Source organism: Heterodontus francisci, chromosome 37, assembly GCF_036365525.1.
Source record: "Heterodontus francisci isolate sHetFra1 chromosome 37, sHetFra1.hap1, whole genome shotgun sequence".
Lineage (NCBI taxonomy): Eukaryota > Metazoa > Chordata > Chondrichthyes > Heterodontiformes > Heterodontidae > Heterodontus > Heterodontus francisci.
This window is the reverse complement of record NC_090407.1, coordinates 26,890,194-26,911,107: the sequence shown is the minus strand read 5'-3', so window position 1 is coordinate 26,911,107 and position 20,914 is coordinate 26,890,194. Positions and strand designations below refer to the sequence as shown.

The 20,914-nt window shown below is 41.4% G+C and overlaps 1 protein-coding gene across 9 annotated transcripts in view; it reads right to left on the bottom strand.

Annotated features, from left to right (window-relative positions):
- foxj3 (forkhead box J3) overlaps positions 1 to 20,914 on the bottom strand; it is a 142,151-nt gene that overhangs the window by 37,851 nt on the left and 83,386 nt on the right. For all 9 annotated transcript variants that reach the window (XM_068017416.1, XM_068017414.1, XM_068017415.1 and 6 more), the window contains exons 2-5: positions 19,611 to 20,073; positions 15,250 to 15,324; positions 9,302 to 9,385; positions 5,501 to 5,602 (exon numbers count right to left, since the gene is read on the bottom strand). In XM_068017416.1, coding sequence (XP_067873517.1) covers positions 5,501 to 5,602; positions 9,302 to 9,385; positions 15,250 to 15,324; positions 19,611 to 19,928 — 579 coding nt within the window. In that variant the 5' untranslated portion in view covers positions 19,929 to 20,073. The remainder of the gene's footprint in view (positions 1 to 5,500; positions 5,603 to 9,301; positions 9,386 to 15,249; positions 15,325 to 19,610; positions 20,074 to 20,914) is intronic.

Below are 20,914 nucleotides of genomic sequence, written 5' to 3'. Positions count from 1 at the left end.
AAAGATTACACAACAAATGGGAAGAGACACCATTTATTGCTCTTCCAATTTTTTTCTCCTCTCCTGAAGGCACCAATATTTACTGGGATACAGTCCCATGGACACAAATAATCCTCTGGTAAATTGGGGAGGCGATGGCATAGTGGTATGGTAATGTCACTGGACGAGCAATCCAGAGGCCCAGGCTAAAGCTCTGGGGTCATGGGTTCGAATCCCACCAGGGCAGATGGTGGAATTTGAATTCAATTAATCAACAAAAATCTGGAATTAACAGTTAGTCTAATGGTGACCATGAAACCATTGTCGATTGTTGTAAAAAACCCACCTGGTTCACTAATGTCCTTTAGGGAAGGAAATCTGCCATCCTTACCTGGTCTGGCCTACATGTGACTCCAGACCCACAGCAATGTGGTTGACTCTTAAATTCCCTTTGAAATGGCCTAGCAAGCCACTTAATTCAAGGGCAATTAGGGATCGGCCATAAATGCTGGCCTAGCCAGTGACGCCCACATTCCACGAACGAATAAAACAAAAATGCCCAAGAGGTCATTCTCCATGCGAGATTAGGCAGCAAAGGTCCACTGGCTATTAAACAAGAGAATGGGTCACAACCACCCTCAACCCTACCCTCACTCACTTCCCGCCTGTGGCTACTGCAGCACTATCAGCTATCAAAAGTAGAAGCACTGGCTGAGTTCCATGTCTCTCCACCCAAAGATAGTGAAAACAATTGTAGATCCTTAGCTGGTGCCTGGATAAAATCAGCTAATTTTGACATGTTCTTGAAGGCTCTGCACATATTTGTATTTATTCACCACAGAGCGTTTCTATACAGGAACACAGCTTATATTGCAAATAAAATCAGAACTAGCAAGGAATTCTTTCTGTAATTTTGTCAAGTAATCACAAACCCCAAATCAAGCTTACATAATACTTTGATATTGATCTGATTTATATATTCCCTCAGAAAGAGAGACTTGCAATTATATAGCACCATTCATGACCTCAGGACATCCCAAAGTGCTTTACAGTCAATGAAGTACTTCTGAAATGTGGTCACTGTGCAATGTAGGAAACACGGCAGCCAATTAACACACAGCTAGCTCCCAGCAATGTGAGAGCGACCAGATAATCTGTTTTTTGAGTAATGTTGATTGAGGGATAGACAATGGCCAAGACACACACAGGAGAACTCCCCTGCTCTTCTTCAAAACAGTGCCTTGGGTCTTTTATGTCACCTGAGGGGGCAGATGGGACCTTGATTGAACATCTCATCAAAAAGACAGCATCTCCAACAGTGCAGCGTTACATCAGTACTGCATTGGAGTGTCAGCCTAGATTTCTGTGCACTAGCCTCTAGAGTGGGACTTGAACCCACGAACTTCTCAGAAGCGAAAGTGCTACCCACTGAGCCACAGCTGACACTCGTTACTATGATTAGGTATCCTACATAATGGAAAATGTAGAAAGAAAAGCAACAGAAAACGAAGGCAAAACAGACAAAGTTAAGTTATAATCAAAATAAAAACATGTGATGCCAGGCTTTATCTCCCGTGGAATGTTCGACTGCATAATGGTGAGATTGCGCAACATGAACTGACTGAAATAAAAGCAAAATACTGCGGATGCTGGAAATCGGACATAAAAACAGAAAGTGCCGGAAATACTCAGCAGGTCTGGCGGCATCTGTGGATGCTGCCAGACCTGCTGAGTATTTTCAGCATTTTCTATTTTTATTTTATGAACTGCCTGAAATTGTACCCAATCACAAATCTACAAAACAAGTTCTCTGTCTCACTCAACTATCTCAAATCCCATCATTTTGCAACTTGAGCAGTGCTTCCATCAGATCCCTGACTTATCTGCACAGCAGTCCTTACCCAGCACTCTATTTAGAGAATTTTCACAGATTGTGATACTGGTTCATTCGCCTGTAGACTCTATTAGAGGCTGAACATCAGACATAGAACTATATGCTAGTAAGAAGTTAAACCCTGTAGCAGCATTTTCACAGATTGTGATATTCTACAAGAATATACAAGCAATGTAACCAATGATCAGAGCGCACTACTTGCTGATTAAGATTTCCATTGCCAAGAGATGGTCTTCTCACTAGAACATTAGTAATTCCTGACTGTTGAAGTATGGAATTTTCAGACTATGTCCAACTGAACTGCAAAAAGCACTCAGTTCTGTAACTATCACCCGTCCTTCCAAACTTGGGCTGTGTCTGGGGAAAGCATTTTGATCTGATTAACACTGGGATGAGGCATTGGTTGCAGTAATGGTGGGAGCAGTTTAAGACTCCTTGGCATGTGGCTGACATGCCAAATAACCTAAGTGTTAAACTTTTGTATTGTTAAGAACTATGAATGCAACAGCATAGAGTGCCTTTGTGAAGCATGGCCTCAGTACAATATCTTTATCCAATAAGGTTTCATTTGAATTTAGCTCAATAAGTTGATAATGATACTGAAACACAGGGCTGATATGAATAGCCATGTATTAACAGTTCTACGCAAACCATGAACGATACAGGTTACTAATAAGAACATCCCCAAGAACAGAGACTGAAAAGGCGAGGGTTGTTTTCCTTGGAACAGAGAAGGCTAAGGGGGGACATAGTTGAGGTGTACAAGATTGAGGGGCATTGATAGGTTCGATATGAAGAAACTTTTTCCCTTAGCGGAGGGGTCAAGAACCAGGGGGCATAGATTTAGGGTAAGGGCCAGCAGGGTTAGTGGGGATTTGAGGAAAATTGGCATCTGGAACGCACTGCTTGAAGAGGTGGTGGAGGCAGGAATCCTCACAACATTTAAAAAGTATTTAGAAAAGCACTTGAAACGCCATAGCATACAAGGCTACGGGCCAAGTGAAGGAATATGGGATTAGAATAGTTGGGTGCTGGATGGCTGGCACAGACACGATGGGCCGAAGGGCCTGTTTCTGTGCCGTATAACTCTATGACTAAGTATTGTATATACTGCTGTTAGGTGGCCTAGCTCTGGCCCTATTCAAAACTGTCTACTGAAAATAAGTCTTGGCTCCTCAGGTGAACCATATAGATCAAAAAGGTCAAGATTCAATGCCTATTCATCGCTACATTAGTTCAGTCAGGCGGGGTGGTGCGTGCTCCACAATCAGTCTTTTTGAGGCTATCTAGTGATCCCTGCTGGAAATACATGTATGGATGCCAGAGAATGGGCTCAGGTTTACCTGTGATAACCCTTATATTTAATTAGCCTGCAGACACAGTGGCAGAACTATACTACAGCATAAATTAATCACTATAGGAGGAGGAGGAAATTGGAAGCAAATGGCTAGAGGGAAAGATACCTATTCCGTCTCCCATTTCCAGTTTTATCTTCTTGTGACAGCTGTGGCTCAATTGGTAGCACTTTCGCCTCTAAGTCACAAGGTTCCAGGTTCAAGTCCCACTCCAGGACTTGAGCACAAAATAAAAATCAAGACTGACACGACAGTGCAGTACTGAGGGAATGCTGCACTGTCAGAGGTGCCGTCTTTCAAATGCGATGTTAAACCGAGGGCCCATCTGCCTGCTCCTGTGGATGTAAAAGATCACAGGCACTATTTCAAAGAGGAGCTGGGGGAGTCAGCCTTGGTGTCCTGGCTAATCTTTATCTCTCAATTAATACCCCAAAAAAAGAGATTATCTGGTCATTATCACATTGTTGTTTGTGAGAGTTTGCTGTGCTAAAAATTGGCTTCTGTGTTTCCTACATTACAACAGTGACTACATATCCAAAGTACCCAATTAATTGCAAAGCACTTTGAGACGTCTGGCGATTGTGAAAAGTGCTATATAAATGTAAGTCTTTCTTTTTCTTCAGATGCCCAAACAGCTATTATTCATGTGTGGTTCTCAACAGCATTGACAAAATATTCAATTAAGAGGGGGCAACACAGCCTAGCCTGATCACTCAACATCCCCACTACCAGTACAGTCACATAACCCTCGCTGGTAAGTCTGTTTAAAAACTCCAAGATAATTCAAGCAGATAAATATCACTGAAACTAAAGCCAATTACTCAAACATTACTTGGGTCATGTTCATCGTGTTCCCCTTAACATTGAGCCAGACAAAGAGTGGAGGTATCCTGCATGTGAGGCACTCAACTGTGTGTAATCCATTATCTCCAATTCAAGGGATCCTCCTTACAAGCAAAGAGTCTCATTTTCAGTCCAGCAAATGTAATACAGATGAATTCAGGTGATTGAGGGCATGACAGTGCCCACACAAATTCATTTTTAAATCGCATGCTGATTCATTTTATCGTAGTCTCTACAAACCAAATGAAAAACTCAGCAATAGCTTTAAAAAAAAACAGAACTCCTTTGGGCAACTAAGCTAGACGCATCCAATGATCAAATTCAGCCCAGAGTTATGGTCTGAGAGCTTCTTCTGTCTGTTGGCTGAGAATCTGATATGAAATGAGTTTGGGAGTCTCAGTCCAGTTTATGGCAGGCATGCTATCTTTTTAATTTGCCACTGGACTCACTCAGATAGGTTACAAGATGGCTGGCGTAGGAAATGGAGAAAAAAAAGTGCAGAAAGCACGTTCTTTTGAGTTTAAAGCTAATATATATTGTTGGGATAGAACAGAAGGAACTTTATTCTGGATCTCAGTGCCATAACCAGACCTGGGAGAGATACGAAGGGTGCCAAAGTTTGCCATTTCCCAACACTAACATTCCTCAACTCAATGAGCAATAATATTTATTTAAAAAGTTCTCCTGACTGACATCTATAAACTAGAACCAAATATCAGAGTGGTGTACATACACACAATGAATTTTTCCTGTTCCATGCAGCATCTCTGCATGGAATCTACTGGGTTATTGAAAGATGCAAACAGGATTAAAAGCTTTAATTTGAAATGGCACAATGTGCCATGCCAGGGGCTAGCAAGACATAAACTAGCTCCCCACAGGGATTCTCAATCACTGTTGTGACATCAGGGGAAGTGTTGAATGCTTCTTAATAAAAGCAATCAATCTGGATTGCAAGTCACTCCAGACTGATCCCATACAGGACACTTTTAGCAGAGGTGAGAAATGTGAAATACAAAAGCAAAAGAAAAACAGAAGAGGCATCCATTATTGTTTACTTTCAAGTTAATTACTGATTAGACCTGCCAAATCATTTCAGAGAAAAACTACAATTGACAAAGATACCTTTTAACAGTCACATAATTTTCCATGCTCCCTTTGCCAACTGTTTTAATCCAAGTTCGTGCTAATTTAGCAGCGTTCTCACAAATGAGGGGAAAAAATGGTAACTTAAAAATGATTAATCCTTACCCAACTATGTTTTTAAAAAAGGATATAAAGTAATTCGATCTAACAATCCTTCTTAAACAGATTTCAGTAATTGCCCCTACTATTGTATGGTTCACACAAAATTTGCTTTCTCGCTGTGATAAACATTTAACCAAAAGCTACAAGCTGCAACAAGAAGGTAGAATTAAAGGAGCAGTACTTTGTTAGTCACAGTGTTGATTGCCAAGGTTGGAGAGGCACTTCCAGAGATGATGCAGTCCATTCCTAAAGGCTCAGAATCCAGACTGTAGGGCGTTGAGGCCTGTAACAAAGAGGCAGCAGAGCACAGGGACACAGGTTAGTCGCAAGATACACAGCACAGAAACTCCCACCCACATGTTAAGTTACATTATAGACAGATTAGATTTTTATCAGATGCATCAAAGTTAAGTATGTGAAGTGTCTGAAACTCTAAAAAAAAAAAAATTGGAACACAGTATTTTACAGTAAAACAGCCAGACTATATGCAATGATGGGACACAACTTTAATTTATGTGCAACAAATTTAATACTTGATTTTTCTAAAAAGAAACTCCAGGTGATTTTTGCTGAAGTGCCATTTAATTGGAAAAGGCTGCCTTCTCATATGTTACCCAAGTTACCATTCTTACATGGCGAGACTAGCCAATGCATTTCAGCAGGCCATCTGACCTTGTAGCACATTACAATCGAGTCACATTGTGTCTCTCTGACAGCTATTTGGAGTGGAAAGCTTCCAAATGTCATATCGGGAGTCCTAAAATAATTACAGAATGAAAACCATTTTGCCACACCGCCCCCTACCCCACCAAAAAAAAAGTCAAGTAGCATTCCTAATTATGCCGACAGGAAAGATCCTAATTACGTTGACTGGGAAGTCCAAACAGATTAAAGACTGGGTCAGGACCCAGAATAGACATGCAGTTTGTTCAAAGGCCCTCCTGTCTCCACACGGAATCATCTGCAGTATAGACACGTCCAATGTTTAGAGATACAGCACTGAAACAGGCCCTTCGGCCCACCGAGTCTGTGCCGACCATCAACCACCCATTTATACTAATGCTACACTAATCCCATATTCCTACCACATCTCCACCTGTCCCTATATTTCCCTACCACCTACCTACACTAGGGGCAATTGCTAATGGCCAATTTACCTATCAACCTGCAAGTCTTTGGCATGTGGGAGGAAACCGGAGCACCCGGAGGAAACCCACTCAAACACAGGGAGAACTTGCAAACTCCACACAGGCAGTACCCAGAATTGAACCCGGGTCACTGGAGCCGTGAGGCTGCGGTGCTAACCACTGCGCCGCTGTGCCGCCCTAGCTTTCGCAGCCTTTGGTCATTCAATACAGTTGGTTCGAAATTACAGGCACTCATTATTGTTCTGAATCATTGTTATTATTGTGTGAATCTCCATGTTAATTACTAGTTAGTTAGCTGCGTTAAACTATTTCAGAAAAAGCTACAATAGACAAATACCTACAAATCAGCTGTTCGCTGTCTTGCACTTACATTGTTTTAATGTAGCTAAATCTCAATTTAGCAGCGTTGGTGGCAGATTTGTTAATATTGTAGTACTGTCAAGAAGCTGGCAAATTAAAAATATAATTCTATCCTTGGAGAAAAGCAGACATGCTTGTAAAGGTGAGCAAGGGTAAATTCACTTGGCTTAAATCACACACAAATAAAATTACACAATACAAAAAGCCCCAGCACCATACTACATACTAAACCAAGTCAAAGTTCTTCATTGTCACTCCTGTGCCCAATGCCACAGGAGATCAACGAACACAAAATATGTCTCACAAAGACGAAGACAGTGGCGGTGGTGTTAGAATCGATCACTAAGGAGGTTGTAGCTGGGCACTTAGAAAAACTCAAAGTAATCGGGAATAATCAGCATGGTTTTGTGAAAGGAAAATCATGTTTCACCAATTTGTTGGAGTTCTTTGAAGGAGTGACATGTGCTGTTGGTAAAGGGAAGCCCGTTGACATACTGTACTTGGATTTCCAGAAGGCATTTGACAAGGTGCCACATAAAAGATTATTGCGCAAAGTAGAAGCTCATGATGTAGGGGGGTAATATATTAGCATGGATAGAAGATTGGCTGGCTGGCATAAATGGGTCCTATTCTGATTGGCAGGAAGTGACTAACGGAGTCCTGCAGGGGTCTGTGTTGGGGCCTCAACTTTTTACAATTTATATCAATGACTTAGATGAGGGGAGCAATGGCATGGTAGCTAAATTTGCAGATGACACAAAGATAGGCAGGAAAGTATGTTGTGAAGAGGACATAAGGAGTTTGAAGACCGATACAGATAGGTTGAATGAGTGGGCAAAAATCTGGCAGATGGAGTATAATGTGGGAAAATGTGAAGTTGCTCACTTTGGCAGGAAGAATAAAAAAGCAGGGTATTACTTAAACAAGAACGACTGCAAAATTCTGAGGTGCAGAGGGATCTAGGTGTTCTAGTGCAGGAGTCACAAAAAGTTAGTATGCAGGTACAGCAAGTAATAAAGGTGGCTATCCTTTATTACAATTGAAAATAAAAGTAAGGATGTTATGCTTCAGTTATACAGGGCACTGGTGAGACCAGATCTCGAATACTGTGTGCAGTTTTGGTCTCCTTATTTAAGAAAGGATGTAAATACATTGGAGGCGGTTCAGAGGAGGTTTACAAGATTGATACCTGCAATGAGCGGGTTGTCTTATGAGGAAAGGTTGGACAGACTGGGCTTGTTTTCACTGGAGTTTAGAAGAGTGAGGGGAGACTTGATTGAAGTTTATAAGATCGTGAGTGGTCTTGACAAGGTGGATGTGGAGAGGATGTTTCCTTTTATGGGTGAGTCCAGAACTAGGGGGAACTGTTTTAAAATTAGGAGATGCCCTTTTAGGAGAGATGAGGAGAAAGTTTCTCCGAGGGTTGTACAACTTTGGAACACTCTGCCTCAGAAGGTGGTGGAGGCAGGAACATTTAATATTTTTTAAGGTGGAGGTAGATAGATTCTTGTTAGGCAAGGGAATCAAGGGGTGTCAGGGGTAGATGGGAGTGTGGTATTCGAAACACAGACAAATCAGCCATGACCTTATTGAATGGCGGAGCAGGCCAGAGGTGCTGAATGGCCTACTTCTGCTCTTAATTCGTATGTTCGTAAATTTGAATTTCTGGATGTTGGTGTGACCAGATGAACAGCAACAATGAGACCCCACAAGCCAGAAATTTGATAGCCCTGACTTCTTCCACAAATATTAATTCCACGTTTCACAGCTGCAATGTAAGCTTCCTCCAATATCTTCATATTTTGAAGGACACAACACTTAGGACTTCCTATAATTAAAGAGTTTTAGAAAGAGTTTAGGGTTAAAAACCAGGAGGGCACCATCCAATGATCCAATTTTTCTAAGCTTTTGCAGTGAAGCACACAGATGTGATTTACCCTTTGACATTAACAGGTACCTTTTACAAGTTAGTCTGAAATTTCTCAATCTCAGTCTACTTAAATAAAGTACTTTGGAGAGGGAGAGCAGAGATTAGAGTTCATTCTGAAGGTTTTAAAAAAAAACCTCCAAAGCAGAACAAGTAAATATACAGAGACATCTTTCAGTGGCCATTAGCAGACATTAAGCAGCATATTTACATTTCATTAAAAGCAAAATACTGCAGATGCTAGAAATCTGAAATAACAAGAAATCCTGGAAATACTCAGGTCTGTGGAGAGAGAAGCAGAGTTAACGTTTCAGGTCAGTGAGTTCTGATGAAGGGTCACTGACCTGAAACGTTAACTCTGCTTCTCTCTCCACAGATGCTGCCAGACCTGCTGAGTCTTTCCAGCATTTCTTGTTTTTATTTACATTTTATGATGTGACACATTGTAACCCCAAGGCACTCCTCCACTGCCAAACACAAAATCTTTAACCATAATCTCTCTCACTCTGTAAATTAATAACCAGTTAAAACCAATATTTAGACCTACCCTTTCTCCTGATCGCGGCCTCTTCTTTGGCCGAGTGGGCAGTGTATCCTCCTTTGGATTAGTGTCAATGGCCCAGTATGAACCCTAAAAAAGACCAGCACAAAGTTAGAGACAACCATTGTGCTCAGGACATTACCCTCTAATTAAATGTACATGCACCTACAGCCACTAGAACAACAGTCAAGAACAGCAGCAAGGGAATCTCTGTACATGACACCATGTACTGTCTTGGAGTGCACAGTGGCGCAGTGGTTAGCACCGCAGCCTCACAGCTCCAGCGACCCGAGTTCAATTCTGGGTACTCCCTGTGTGGAGTTTGCAAGTTCTCCCTGTGTCTGCGTGGGTTTTCGCCGGGTGCTCCAGTTTCCTCCCACCGCCAAAGACTTGCAGGTTGATAGGTAAATTGGCCATTATAAATTGCCCCTAGTATAGGTGGGTGGGGATGTGGTAGGAATGTGGGATTAGTGTAGGATTAGTATAAATGGGTGGTTGATGATCGGCACAGACTCGGTGGGCCGAAGGGCGTGTTTCAGTGCTGTATCACTAAATAAATAAATAAAGCTTGGTATATCTGTTACAAATTTCATTTACCGTAGATACCTTCTTGGGTTTGGTGGCATGAGTCATTCCCATAAATGGATCCTATGTTCTTTATGATTCAGAGCTGGCTTACACTGCCAATATCTACTTATGTAATCGTGTAATCCAGGGATGTAACAATGTGTATCCCTTGACATACAAACTGGATATGTTTCACCAATCTCGGTAGGCAGATGTTTACATTTTAATCAGCCAGGACCAGAATGAATCATTTAGCTTTATGAGATAGAGCAAGTTTATGAACATACAGAGCAACAGATACAAGCAGACTCACTTAATTTATTCAGTATAACGTGTCTTTGCATAATACAACAAATAATGAACACACTATGCCTTTCCCTTTTACTGACTCATCTTGCTTGACAAACAAAATAACTTCTAACTCTTTCATCCTCACATTGAGTCTCAGTAGCGTTCTGTTTAAAAACCTGACTTTAAGTGTGTATTTTCTGTACTTTATCTGTTTACAACCAAAGGTTGCCAGATGACCACTGCCAGGGATTTCGCAAAACACAGATATGAGGGATGTCGACTGATTACCAAGATCAACAAATTTTTGATCTAAATTTAACTTTTCCAAGTCCTTTCTGCACAGAAACAGTTCCTAAATCCCAAAATGTGACAATTTATTTTAGCAGTCACCTCCTTAGTACCGCTTTCAGGATCATTACCTTGCGATGCTTCTAAATGAAAAAGGTAAAGTCAACAATGGACACAAAGATCCAACTCTTTTGGCTCAACTCCAGTGCAAGTGGCCTGACTGAGATAATCAAAAGCACTGAAGACATATAAAAAATGTGCATCTATGAATCCGCCATTTGGTTAAGGTTGCCTATTTTAATAAACTTGATGACCTAGGCTTGACATTTACACTCAATAGCAATCTTGTCTCAATGATACAGCTGAACAGACAAACAGAATAAGCCAGAGAAAGGCATATGGAGGCTGCAGTCCCTAGACAGAAACAACTTCAAAAGGGAAGTAGAAATAGGACTAACATTACCATTGCTTGGGCTGTTGTTTGATTCTTTAATGTTAGACATGTGTTTTTTAATCTTAGGGATACATTACTAGACCAATTCTGCATCGATATCTGGTGAAATTAGACTCTATTCTCAAGAAAATTGTCCTAACCATCTCCCCAACAATCAGTGTGTACTGAGTTAAATAGTTGACTTTTCTGTATATTTGACAATATTTTCAGTTTATTTTGGAGGGAGAGGATTTTAGTTGCATGTGAGCTGTGCTACATCATGAGTAAGTATTCTAAAGTATTAAGCCCTGTTGCTAAAACTGCTTTATTTACACCATACAGCCTGGTTTTAGGCACAGGACATCTACATCTCCAATGCCACCTCGCAGAGATGATAAACTGTCACTTTTCATTGAATTTGGGCAATCTCAAATAGAGACTGAGAGTACCTAGTGAACGTGGCCCCAAAGCACAAAACTGACCCCCAATTCGGCTCTAACTGGCAATCTCAAAGGCTCCAGGACAGCTGGCATGGGATTGGAAAAATGCCACACTGGCATAGGAGGTTCTATTCTGAGATTGGGTTGAGTCATATTGACGGAAAGATCTTTACTTTGCATCTAATTGTGTGGTACCTGGTCGGAGAGTGTGCATAGCTGATAATAGGTGCCTGAAATGGTATTATTCCAACTCCTGGCACTGCGATCCCTTACCTTGGTAACATAAACTCCTTAAAACAAACACAATGAGCTTGCTCCCTTAGTAGTGGCAGACATATTGCGTCAGACACAAGAAGACTCCAAATAGCGACAGCAAAACATTAACATCTGCCAAAGAGGGTGTCGACCAACAGTAGAGTCCTAATCTGATAGTAACAGCCCCAACTGCCAGACCTACCGTAGGATAGCTAAAGATAATAATCTGTAAAGAGCTAAATTCAAGAGGCCCATGTTAAATGAATCATATCCTCAAACAGTATTGACCCTTACAATTATGAAGCACAACTTAAATTGGAGCCAAGTCAACAGAAAGAGAACTGTAATGGAAAGGCTTAAAAGCTTTTGCTCCATCCTAAGTTTGACTCAGCAGCAAATTGAAACATGTTGGAAAGAAGCTCTGCCCGAAATCATGGCACGGGTGAGCACCTAAAATAAACTGCTCAGGTAATACAACAAAATTTAATGCCGCACCCAGCTGCTAATCAAAGCACATCCTCGTAAAATACAACACAATTGGTTTCAAGTCCAAATGAAGTATATTTAAATGAATTGGGGCTAGAAAATACCAACTTTTGAACAGAAACTCCCAGGTGCATTCCCATTTAATAGAACTTTACTTGCACAAATGTCAACTTTTAATGGTATGAACACCTTTCAACATTTGCTTTCAAATTTTTATTCTCTGTAAAAATAGACACACCCCAGACACCCAAATCAGATATTAAGATCCCCAAGGACTCCCTGCAAATACTGACATGCTCCCACGGACTCCTTACTAATGCTGACATACCTGCAGGGACCTCCTGCAAATATGGCCACTCCTAGGGACCAGTGTCCTAATTTCCTAAAACTAGGAAGTCAAATACATAATTTTTCTGGATACTATGCTCACAATGTGCTGTATGCCTGGGCTTAGATGGACAGAAATCTGATAACCCAGACAGACCACTTAGAACCCTTAGACAATCAGCTTGAAAACTCATGCCTTACAGTCCTGCTGATGCTGACAGCCCAGAGTTCAGCAGCAGCAGTACTACAATGAGATGGTGCCGCTGGCCTGGGAACCACCAAAACTCTTCCCCTCTGACATCAGATATCTTTCATCAGCACCTTGAAAAGCAGCACTCTTTCCCCCATTCATTGAGCTGTTCAACCCTTGCCTAGTAAAGACATGAATTTGAGACTTAAGGAAAGGAGAGAGAGAGGAAATTGTATTTATAAAGTGCCTTTCATGACCTCAGTACATCCCAAAATGCATCACAGCCAAACAAGTAATGTAGTACCAGGAAATGAGATAGCCAACGTGTGCACAGCAAGATTTCATAAACAGCAATGAGAAATAACGATTGTTTTTAGTGCTGCTGGCTGAGAAACAATACTGGCCAGGAAAACGTGCCTGCACTTCTTTGAATAGTGTCACGAGATCTCTCACGCACAGGTAAGGATGCAGACAGGGCCGCAACGGTTTAATTTCTCAACTTAAAAGACGATACCTTTGACAGCACAACACTACCTCAGTACTGCAGTGAAGTTATCAACCTGGATTCTGCAGTGGGCCTTGAACCATGACCTTTTAAGTCAGAATGTTACCACTAAGCCAAGGCCAACATATGCTCAAAAGAATGCTTGTTGCTTTGATGCTGTGAAATTCAACACACAATATCAAGAAACAGCTTCTACGGTACTGGGAGTCTACATGATTATAAACTTCGTCTTGGATTAGTCCGTACGAGTACAAATGGAGCAAGAAACAACAATTAGTTTCTCGACTTACAGAGTCAGTGTCATTTAGGGCACAGAAGGCGGACATTCAGCCCATCAAGTCCATGCCGGCTCTTCACAGAGCTACGCAGCCAGTCCCACTCCCCGGGTCAATCCCCGTGGCCCTGCAAGTCTATTTCTCTCAGGTGGCCATCCAACTTCCTCTTGAAGACATTGATCGAACATGCTTCTAACGACTGTACTTGCTGGGGACTGGATGGTGCAATGCGTCAGACACCAGTCAGTCAACTGAGACCCAGGCTTAAATCCAATCCAGATGAATGGGATGATGGTCCTTCCTCTCTGCTGACTGAAAGGCACAGCTATGAGATAGCATTCTCAATCCAGTTCCTGGTGGGTATGCGTGCACAACAAATTCAGCACCACGTGGCATTCAAATTGTTATGGTTGGAATTGGGTGGGGTGTTCTTTTGAATTTGAGGCTGAGCTATACATTACAAAAGAGTTATTTGCATCCAACTCTGTATTGAAACTGTGTGCTCAAAATGAGATGGAAGTTCTATTTCCCAGGACTAACATTTCCCATCTGGCTAAACACTAAGTTCAACAATTAAAATTTTAGAATGTATTTGCATAATTGTGTTTTGTTTCAACACATATGTGAAATTTAATGTACAACTCCATGAATGCTCCTACTGCTCTTCCAGCTAAAGGCTGAGCAAACTTGCATTCACCCAAACTCTGCTGCCTGTATCCTGACTCAAACCAAGTCCCACTCACCCATCACTCCTGTGATCACTGACCTACACAGGCTCCTCGTCCAGAATGGCCTTGATTTTAAAATACTCATTCTTGCGTTGAAACCCCTCCATGGCCTCGCCCCTCCCTATCTCTGCAGCCTCCTACAACCCTCTGAGAACTCTTCCTCCAATTCTGACCTCATGTGCATCCCCGATTTCCTTTGCCCCCTCTACCTGCAGCTGTGCCTCCAGCTGCCAAGGCCCTTAGCTCTAGAATTCCCTCCCTAAACCTCTCTGCCTATTTACCTTTCCATCCACCTTTAAGATGTTCCTTAAAACTTACCTGTTTGACCAAGCTTTTGGTCATTTGTTCTAACATCTTCTTAGATGGTTAGTTATCAATTTTGTCTGTTCATGTTCCTGTGAAGTGCCTTGGAATGTTTTACTATGTTAAAGGCACTATATAAATGCAACTTGTAGCACCTGACATGGAGGAGAAAATGGCAGACTGAACTAAAGCATGATATATAGGGAGATAAGAAAATGAGAACAGATACAGACTCAGGAGAGTTACAGGTAAGTTGGGGATGTAGTACATGCACGGGTTATTACAGCAGAAGAGGAAGAATGGCACAGAGTGTATTCAGAGCATCACTCGGCAGTAGGTCTTCATGTTTCTCTACAGGTTCCCACATATTTATAACAAGAGAAATCTGGATCCTCCCAAATCAAGCCTCAATGCTTTTATACAATTGTTTGCTTAATTTAGTAATGACAGACCATAAAGAGGCTGTGTATGAGTTGAACAGTTGTAAGGTCACGGATACTTAAGTGGCAATCCTGCACTCAACAGCGACCAGACTATAACTGTCCTGTCACACTCCCTTCAAACATGACATATTGTCAGCTCAAGTAAATACTTGTTAAATTAATGTAAATAATCAGAATAAGAAAAATTCTGTCAATCAATCCAACCATCTGATATGGAGCCCGACAAAGCTAATCATCAGGCAGCCCATGGTCCGGACTGTTCCACTGGTCGGTCATAAGTGGTTAACACACTGATGAGAAAAATTGAAATTAGTGAGTGGAGAAAAAGTTGCTGCATATGCCTTAAGTTTAAAATAACTTTCACTCTACACTGGTTTCCACGTACAATGTCACAGCATACAGCAAAACAAGCTGTGCACCTACCTTGCCTGGGTCATCCTTGGACCGAGGCACTTTCAGGAAACATTTGTTTAACGATAAGTTGTGTCGAATGGAATTCTGTAAGAAAACACAAAGAAAACAAGGTTAAAAGAATCAAAATCCAACTAGGATAATCACAAATCTTCCAATAGTAAATTCAATATTCCAACCAGAAAACAACACTAATACAAGGAGTCACAGTTTACTGGCAGCATCAGACCGGCTGGTTTTGTCCTTGGACAAATTAAAAGTTTCCTAACTGATCATTTCCTGGAAACTTAGGATAAACTATCCTTACAGCAGGTCAGGCAGCATTTGTGGAGAGAGTGAGTTAAGATAAGGTTGTTTAGGTCACTGACCAGAAACATTACCTCTTTCTCTCTCCATAGATGTTGTTCGACCTGCTCAGCGTATTCTATTATTTTCTGTTTTTATTTCAGACACCCAACATCTGTAGTATTTTGCTTCTGTGTCCTTACGTCACTCACGGTTAGGTTCAATCCAAAATCCTAAATGTAAAACTGTGGCCTAGCCCAATGAAACCTCAAACCCTTCACACAGTAATGAGCAGAAACCTCTGGTGCCTTAATTGGTAAATGCATGATTCCAAGGCATCTTCCAGTACCTTACCTGAATGGCCATTTTTCATGTATGAGTCCAGACTTTGCTTGTGCTGGGAAGCTACTTAACTGCAGGTGGCACAACAGCCAAGCCTGACTACACAACTAGGGGACAAACCAGTTACAACCTTGTTCTGTAACACTACCTTTAATCAAATATCTCAAAGGATGGAAGAGTTACTTGTTTATAATTGTGAAACCCAGGTGAAGGGCCAATGGCCATAATGCAGGACAGCACCAAGATTAAAATGAGTAGGTAAAATTATGTTTGAAAAGAACTTTTCAGTTGATTGGCAGGAACTCCTTTGAGTAGCATAAATGATTGAATATTATGGACCAAAAATCTCTTCCTGCAACACAGTGCATGGTGCCAGGTAAATGATTTGGATAAATGAAGAAGTTCAAATTCCTCTCTTTAATTAGCATTTGTATAGCACCTGGCATTTTGCCTTGGGGGATCTAAGTGACGTGGCAACCATAGCGATGGAAGGGGCGAACCAACAGGCAAGCGTAAACGTCAAGAATGTAATTGCACTGGATCACAGTAGTAAAGTTGTTACGCAAATTAAACTGACGCATGAGACACGCAGAAAAATACAATGAGAGTGTAAAGGCCAGGTCCTTTCTGTTGAGTCATCAGAGAACTATTTAGTGGTGGAAAGTAATACAATCAAAGGCATGTACAGCAATTATTACTGTACAAGGACAAGACCTGAGTTTCATACTACTGTTCAAAAAGTATTACTGCATATTTTTAGACAAAGCAGTATATCCAGTTTTAAAAAAGCATGGTCATCAATGACTTCCCAACGGCTCAGTGAGTTATCCAAGAAATGGCTAAAATTACACAGACTAGCAAGATCCCTGGTTTGATGAAAGCAAAATACTGTGGATGCTGGAAATCTGAAATAACAAAGTGCTGGAAATACTCAGCAGGTCTGGCAGCATCTGTGGAGAGAGAAACAGAGTTAACATTTCAGGTCAGAACAGTTTTGATGAAAGGTCACAGACCTGAAACATTAACTCTGCTTCTCTCTCCACAGATGCTGCCAGACCTGCTGAGTATTTCCAGCACTTTGTTTTTATCCCTAGTTTGCTCCCCGGTTTGCGCTGATTCAGTTGATTGCAACTGCAGCATGGACTCAATAGGCCAAATGGCCTCCTTCTGTGCTTTAACCATTCTATGATTCAAATTGACTGGGTCGGGCAAGAAGAAATTTAGTAGAGGGCTCCTGCTCATTAACCAGTGACACCTGTTGGAATTATTACCCAAGGGTGAGGTCAGAAAAATGACACAATGCCCCAGATATCCAAACAGTCCCAGGCAGGGCACCAACAAGAAGACTGGTCATCTGGTTGAGTTATCAGAGGATAACTAGCATCTGTGGAACAGTTCTCACCAGTGCCTTTAGGAGAAGAGGGAGGGGAAATGGACGTACAACAATATTATTTTATTAAAGGGGGGGGATCACAATTTATGGAGGAGATAAGTTTTCAGTGTTGTGTGCTCCTTACACAGTCACTGACTGTGCCAATCAAAGACAGACATCAATGTGGTCCTTTTCATGTTTATTTTGGACCATCATGACAGTCACTGATGTAGTAGGCAAATAGCAATGAGATAAATGAGCAGTTAAACTGTTTTGGTTATTCTGAGGGAACAATGTTGGCCAAGAAAACTGCCAGCAATTCATTTGAACAGGCAAACGAAGACTTGGTTTAACATTTCACCCAAAAGACAGCAACCCCAATAATACAGCCCTGAAGAATTACTTTAGATTACATAGTCAAGTTCTGGGGTCACAATTTAACACACAACAATCACATCTAGAAGCAAGAGGACCACCAACTGAGGCAAGTTGGCACCCTTTGTAAAAAGATCACATGTTCTGGTTTGACATCATTAATGACACCTCATGAACCTAATCAAGCAAAACAGTCACTTTAATAAAGCTTCGGGTACAGTTGTTCTTTCCAAAGTGGCAGTTAACACTGATTTTTTTTTTTCAAATATTCATATTTACACCTCTCAAAGGTGCTGACCAAGGTAGAGTATAATTCCTAGGGTACTACCAGCCTTCCTGTACCTGACCAAAGTACCTTCCTGTACCTGCAGAAGGGGAGACAACACAGCCTCCACACTGAGATGGCCTTAACCAAAAACACAGGAGCTGGTGGTTATCTGGAGGGGCAAACAAGTACAGGATTAAATCAAAATATTTACACATTACAATTAATGTATTCAAAATAAATGTAAACTTTAATTGCTCCTAATCCATCGGAAGATAAATGGTTACAAATTATTATTGTTTTAAATTAAGGGTTTGGAGGTTACAAATGAGAAAGGGACCAAACAGATGTCACTTGGTATTCAACATTTTGAAATTTAGTAGTAAGCGCTAAGACAACATGAACTTGTCTAAAAACTCCAGAGAATATATTGAGTGACAATTTATTTGAGAATGAAATAATTTAAAATGAACTGAGCAGCTCAAGGTCAAAGGCTTTAACCTCTTTCAAATATAGATGAACTTTGCCAGTCAACTGTAATTCTCAATTCCAACATTTGATTACCTTTCTTACTCCTTTGAAATGTACTTTTTTGGCCATGCTTTAGTCACCCACCCAATATCTCATGTTTTGGATTGGTGTCAATTTTTGTCTGATTATGCTCCTCTGAAGAGCCCTTGGGAGATTTTGAATAAGATATAAGCACTACATAAATGCAAGCTGTTGCTGATTTGACAACGTGTGTACTTAAAACAACTTTACTCATTAAACCATTGTTCTAAACTCTCCCTTTATTTAAATGTTAGTGCACACAAGGATAATGAGGTGGGTAAACTCCAATTCAAGTCAATCCTTACAATTCAATGTTTTTAGGGGAGAAAATTGGACCGCCCCCAAAGGGTGGTAATTTGCTGGAAAATTGTTGCACTGAGCCCCTCCAACATCTTGTCCAAGTGCCCAGGTCACAAGTCAGCACAGACATCAATTAACTATGAATCAAGACAGAAAGTGGCAAGCAGCATAACAAAGCTGACTCCTATCCTCAGCTAGTATTCACACACAGTCACTTTCCAGCTGGAGAGTGATCAGAAGCAGGAACCTTGGTTCATTTCCCACCCCACCCCAACACAGGATCTGTCTTGGTTCAGTGGTAGCCTTCCTACCTTCAGCTCATCAAATCATAGGTTCAAGACCCACTCCAGAGACTTAACCACAATCTAGGTTGACAACTCAGTACTGAGGGAGTGATGAGGGAGTACTGAGGGAGTGATGCACTGTCGGAGGGGTTGACATTCAGTTGAGATGTTAACCAAAGCACCCTCTGCTTCCTCAGGTGGAACTATTCAAAGAGGAAGGGATATCTCAACTCTCTTGACCAACATTTATCTCTCCAACACCAATAAAAGACATTACCTCGTCATTTATCTCATTGCTGTTATGGGACCTTGTGCACAAATTAGTTGTCATGTCCACATTACATCACCGACTACACTTTAGGTGTACTTCATTGGTTGTGAAGGACACCCAAAAGATGCAAAAGGCTCTATGTAAATTCAAGTATTCTTTCTTTTTCTGTAGCCCAGTGCTATGCTTAGTGTTGCACCAGATAGTGGCTTTGCTCAGTAAGGCATCAGGAGAGCTGGTGTCTCTTAACCCTTTTTAACTGAAAGTCCAAATTACAGGTGTTTTCTCCAGACAGTACCCAGCCATGTAATTTCCTTCCCAGTAACTTACCTTCCAGCCACTGCCAGCTTCTCTGTAATATGGGAAGTTGTCACAGATCCACTGATAGATCTCACTGAGTGTCATCTTCTTTTTCGGGGAGCTGTTGATCGCAAAGGTGATGAGACTGGCGTAACTATACGGTGGTTTGCCATCTTTGTTCTGGGCATCCTGGTCCAGGGTAGTGTTGGGGTCCAGAAGAGGGGTTTTCTTTGCAACCCCACCGCCAGCAACGTTCTGGGCAGCATCCGCTTTCTGAATGGCTGCCCTCATCGTTAGCTGTGGCAGCCAATCCATGGACGTCAGGCTGCTCTCCAGCTCTGACGTCATTGCGCTGAATCACTCCTTCGCTAGCTACCAACAGAGTTACAGAGTTTGCAATCCACACAAAAGACGGTCCACTCCCAGAGAAGCCACACTGCAGGCAATCCCTAGACTCACAATCCACTTCAGACTGGAAGAAAGCAGGCTTATTCTAAAAGAAAGAAAGAGAAGATAATTTCAGCAAATTTTTAGAGAATAATTCACTTCAACAAATGAATGCAACTTTCGCTTTGCATAAAACCTGTGAACCATTTCAGTAATCTCCCTTACCATTTAAAAAAATACACCTTGGCTATAGTGATGCCAAATTTAGATAACTGTTGTCACTGGGTTTAGTACATCAACACCACACACTATAGAGGAAAATAACAGTACTAGAATTTTAACACGTGATGCCCAGTTGGGTGTTATTTTTAATCCATCCTTACAAAATTGCCCCTACTGGTAACAGGCTATTAGTACTTCACCCTAGTCACTTATGTAGCTCAAAGTGTCCTCTCCAAACACAGGTCATCTACCGATTCAATTTATCTTAATGGAGTTTTTGTCCTGTCTGATAGGTCTTGTTCCACTGTAACCACACAAGTGCTCATGTATTATTGGTCAGGCTGGTTATCTGCAGAACAATCCACTCACTCCCGCAGCTGATCCTAGCCTTTTTCCTGCCGTAACAAACCTCTCCATTTCTGGACTTTGTAACTCTCACTCTGGGCAACTCAGGTCTGGACTCGACCCTTCCTCCTGTGCCTCGACTGCATCCACAATAAACTATTAACTGTGGGGAAGCCATATGTTCGGACAACTGAAATGGGAAATCATGGAAAGCACAACTCCCAGGCAAAAGGAGGTTTACGCCAAAGCAGTTGTTCTGCTAGAAGTGTACAATATTTTTTTGAAATGTGAAAAGGAAGTCTCCCTCAACAAGATCTGCTCAGTTCATAGTCAAATTGATTTTTTTAAAAATCAGAATATGAACGTTTCCATATTTACAG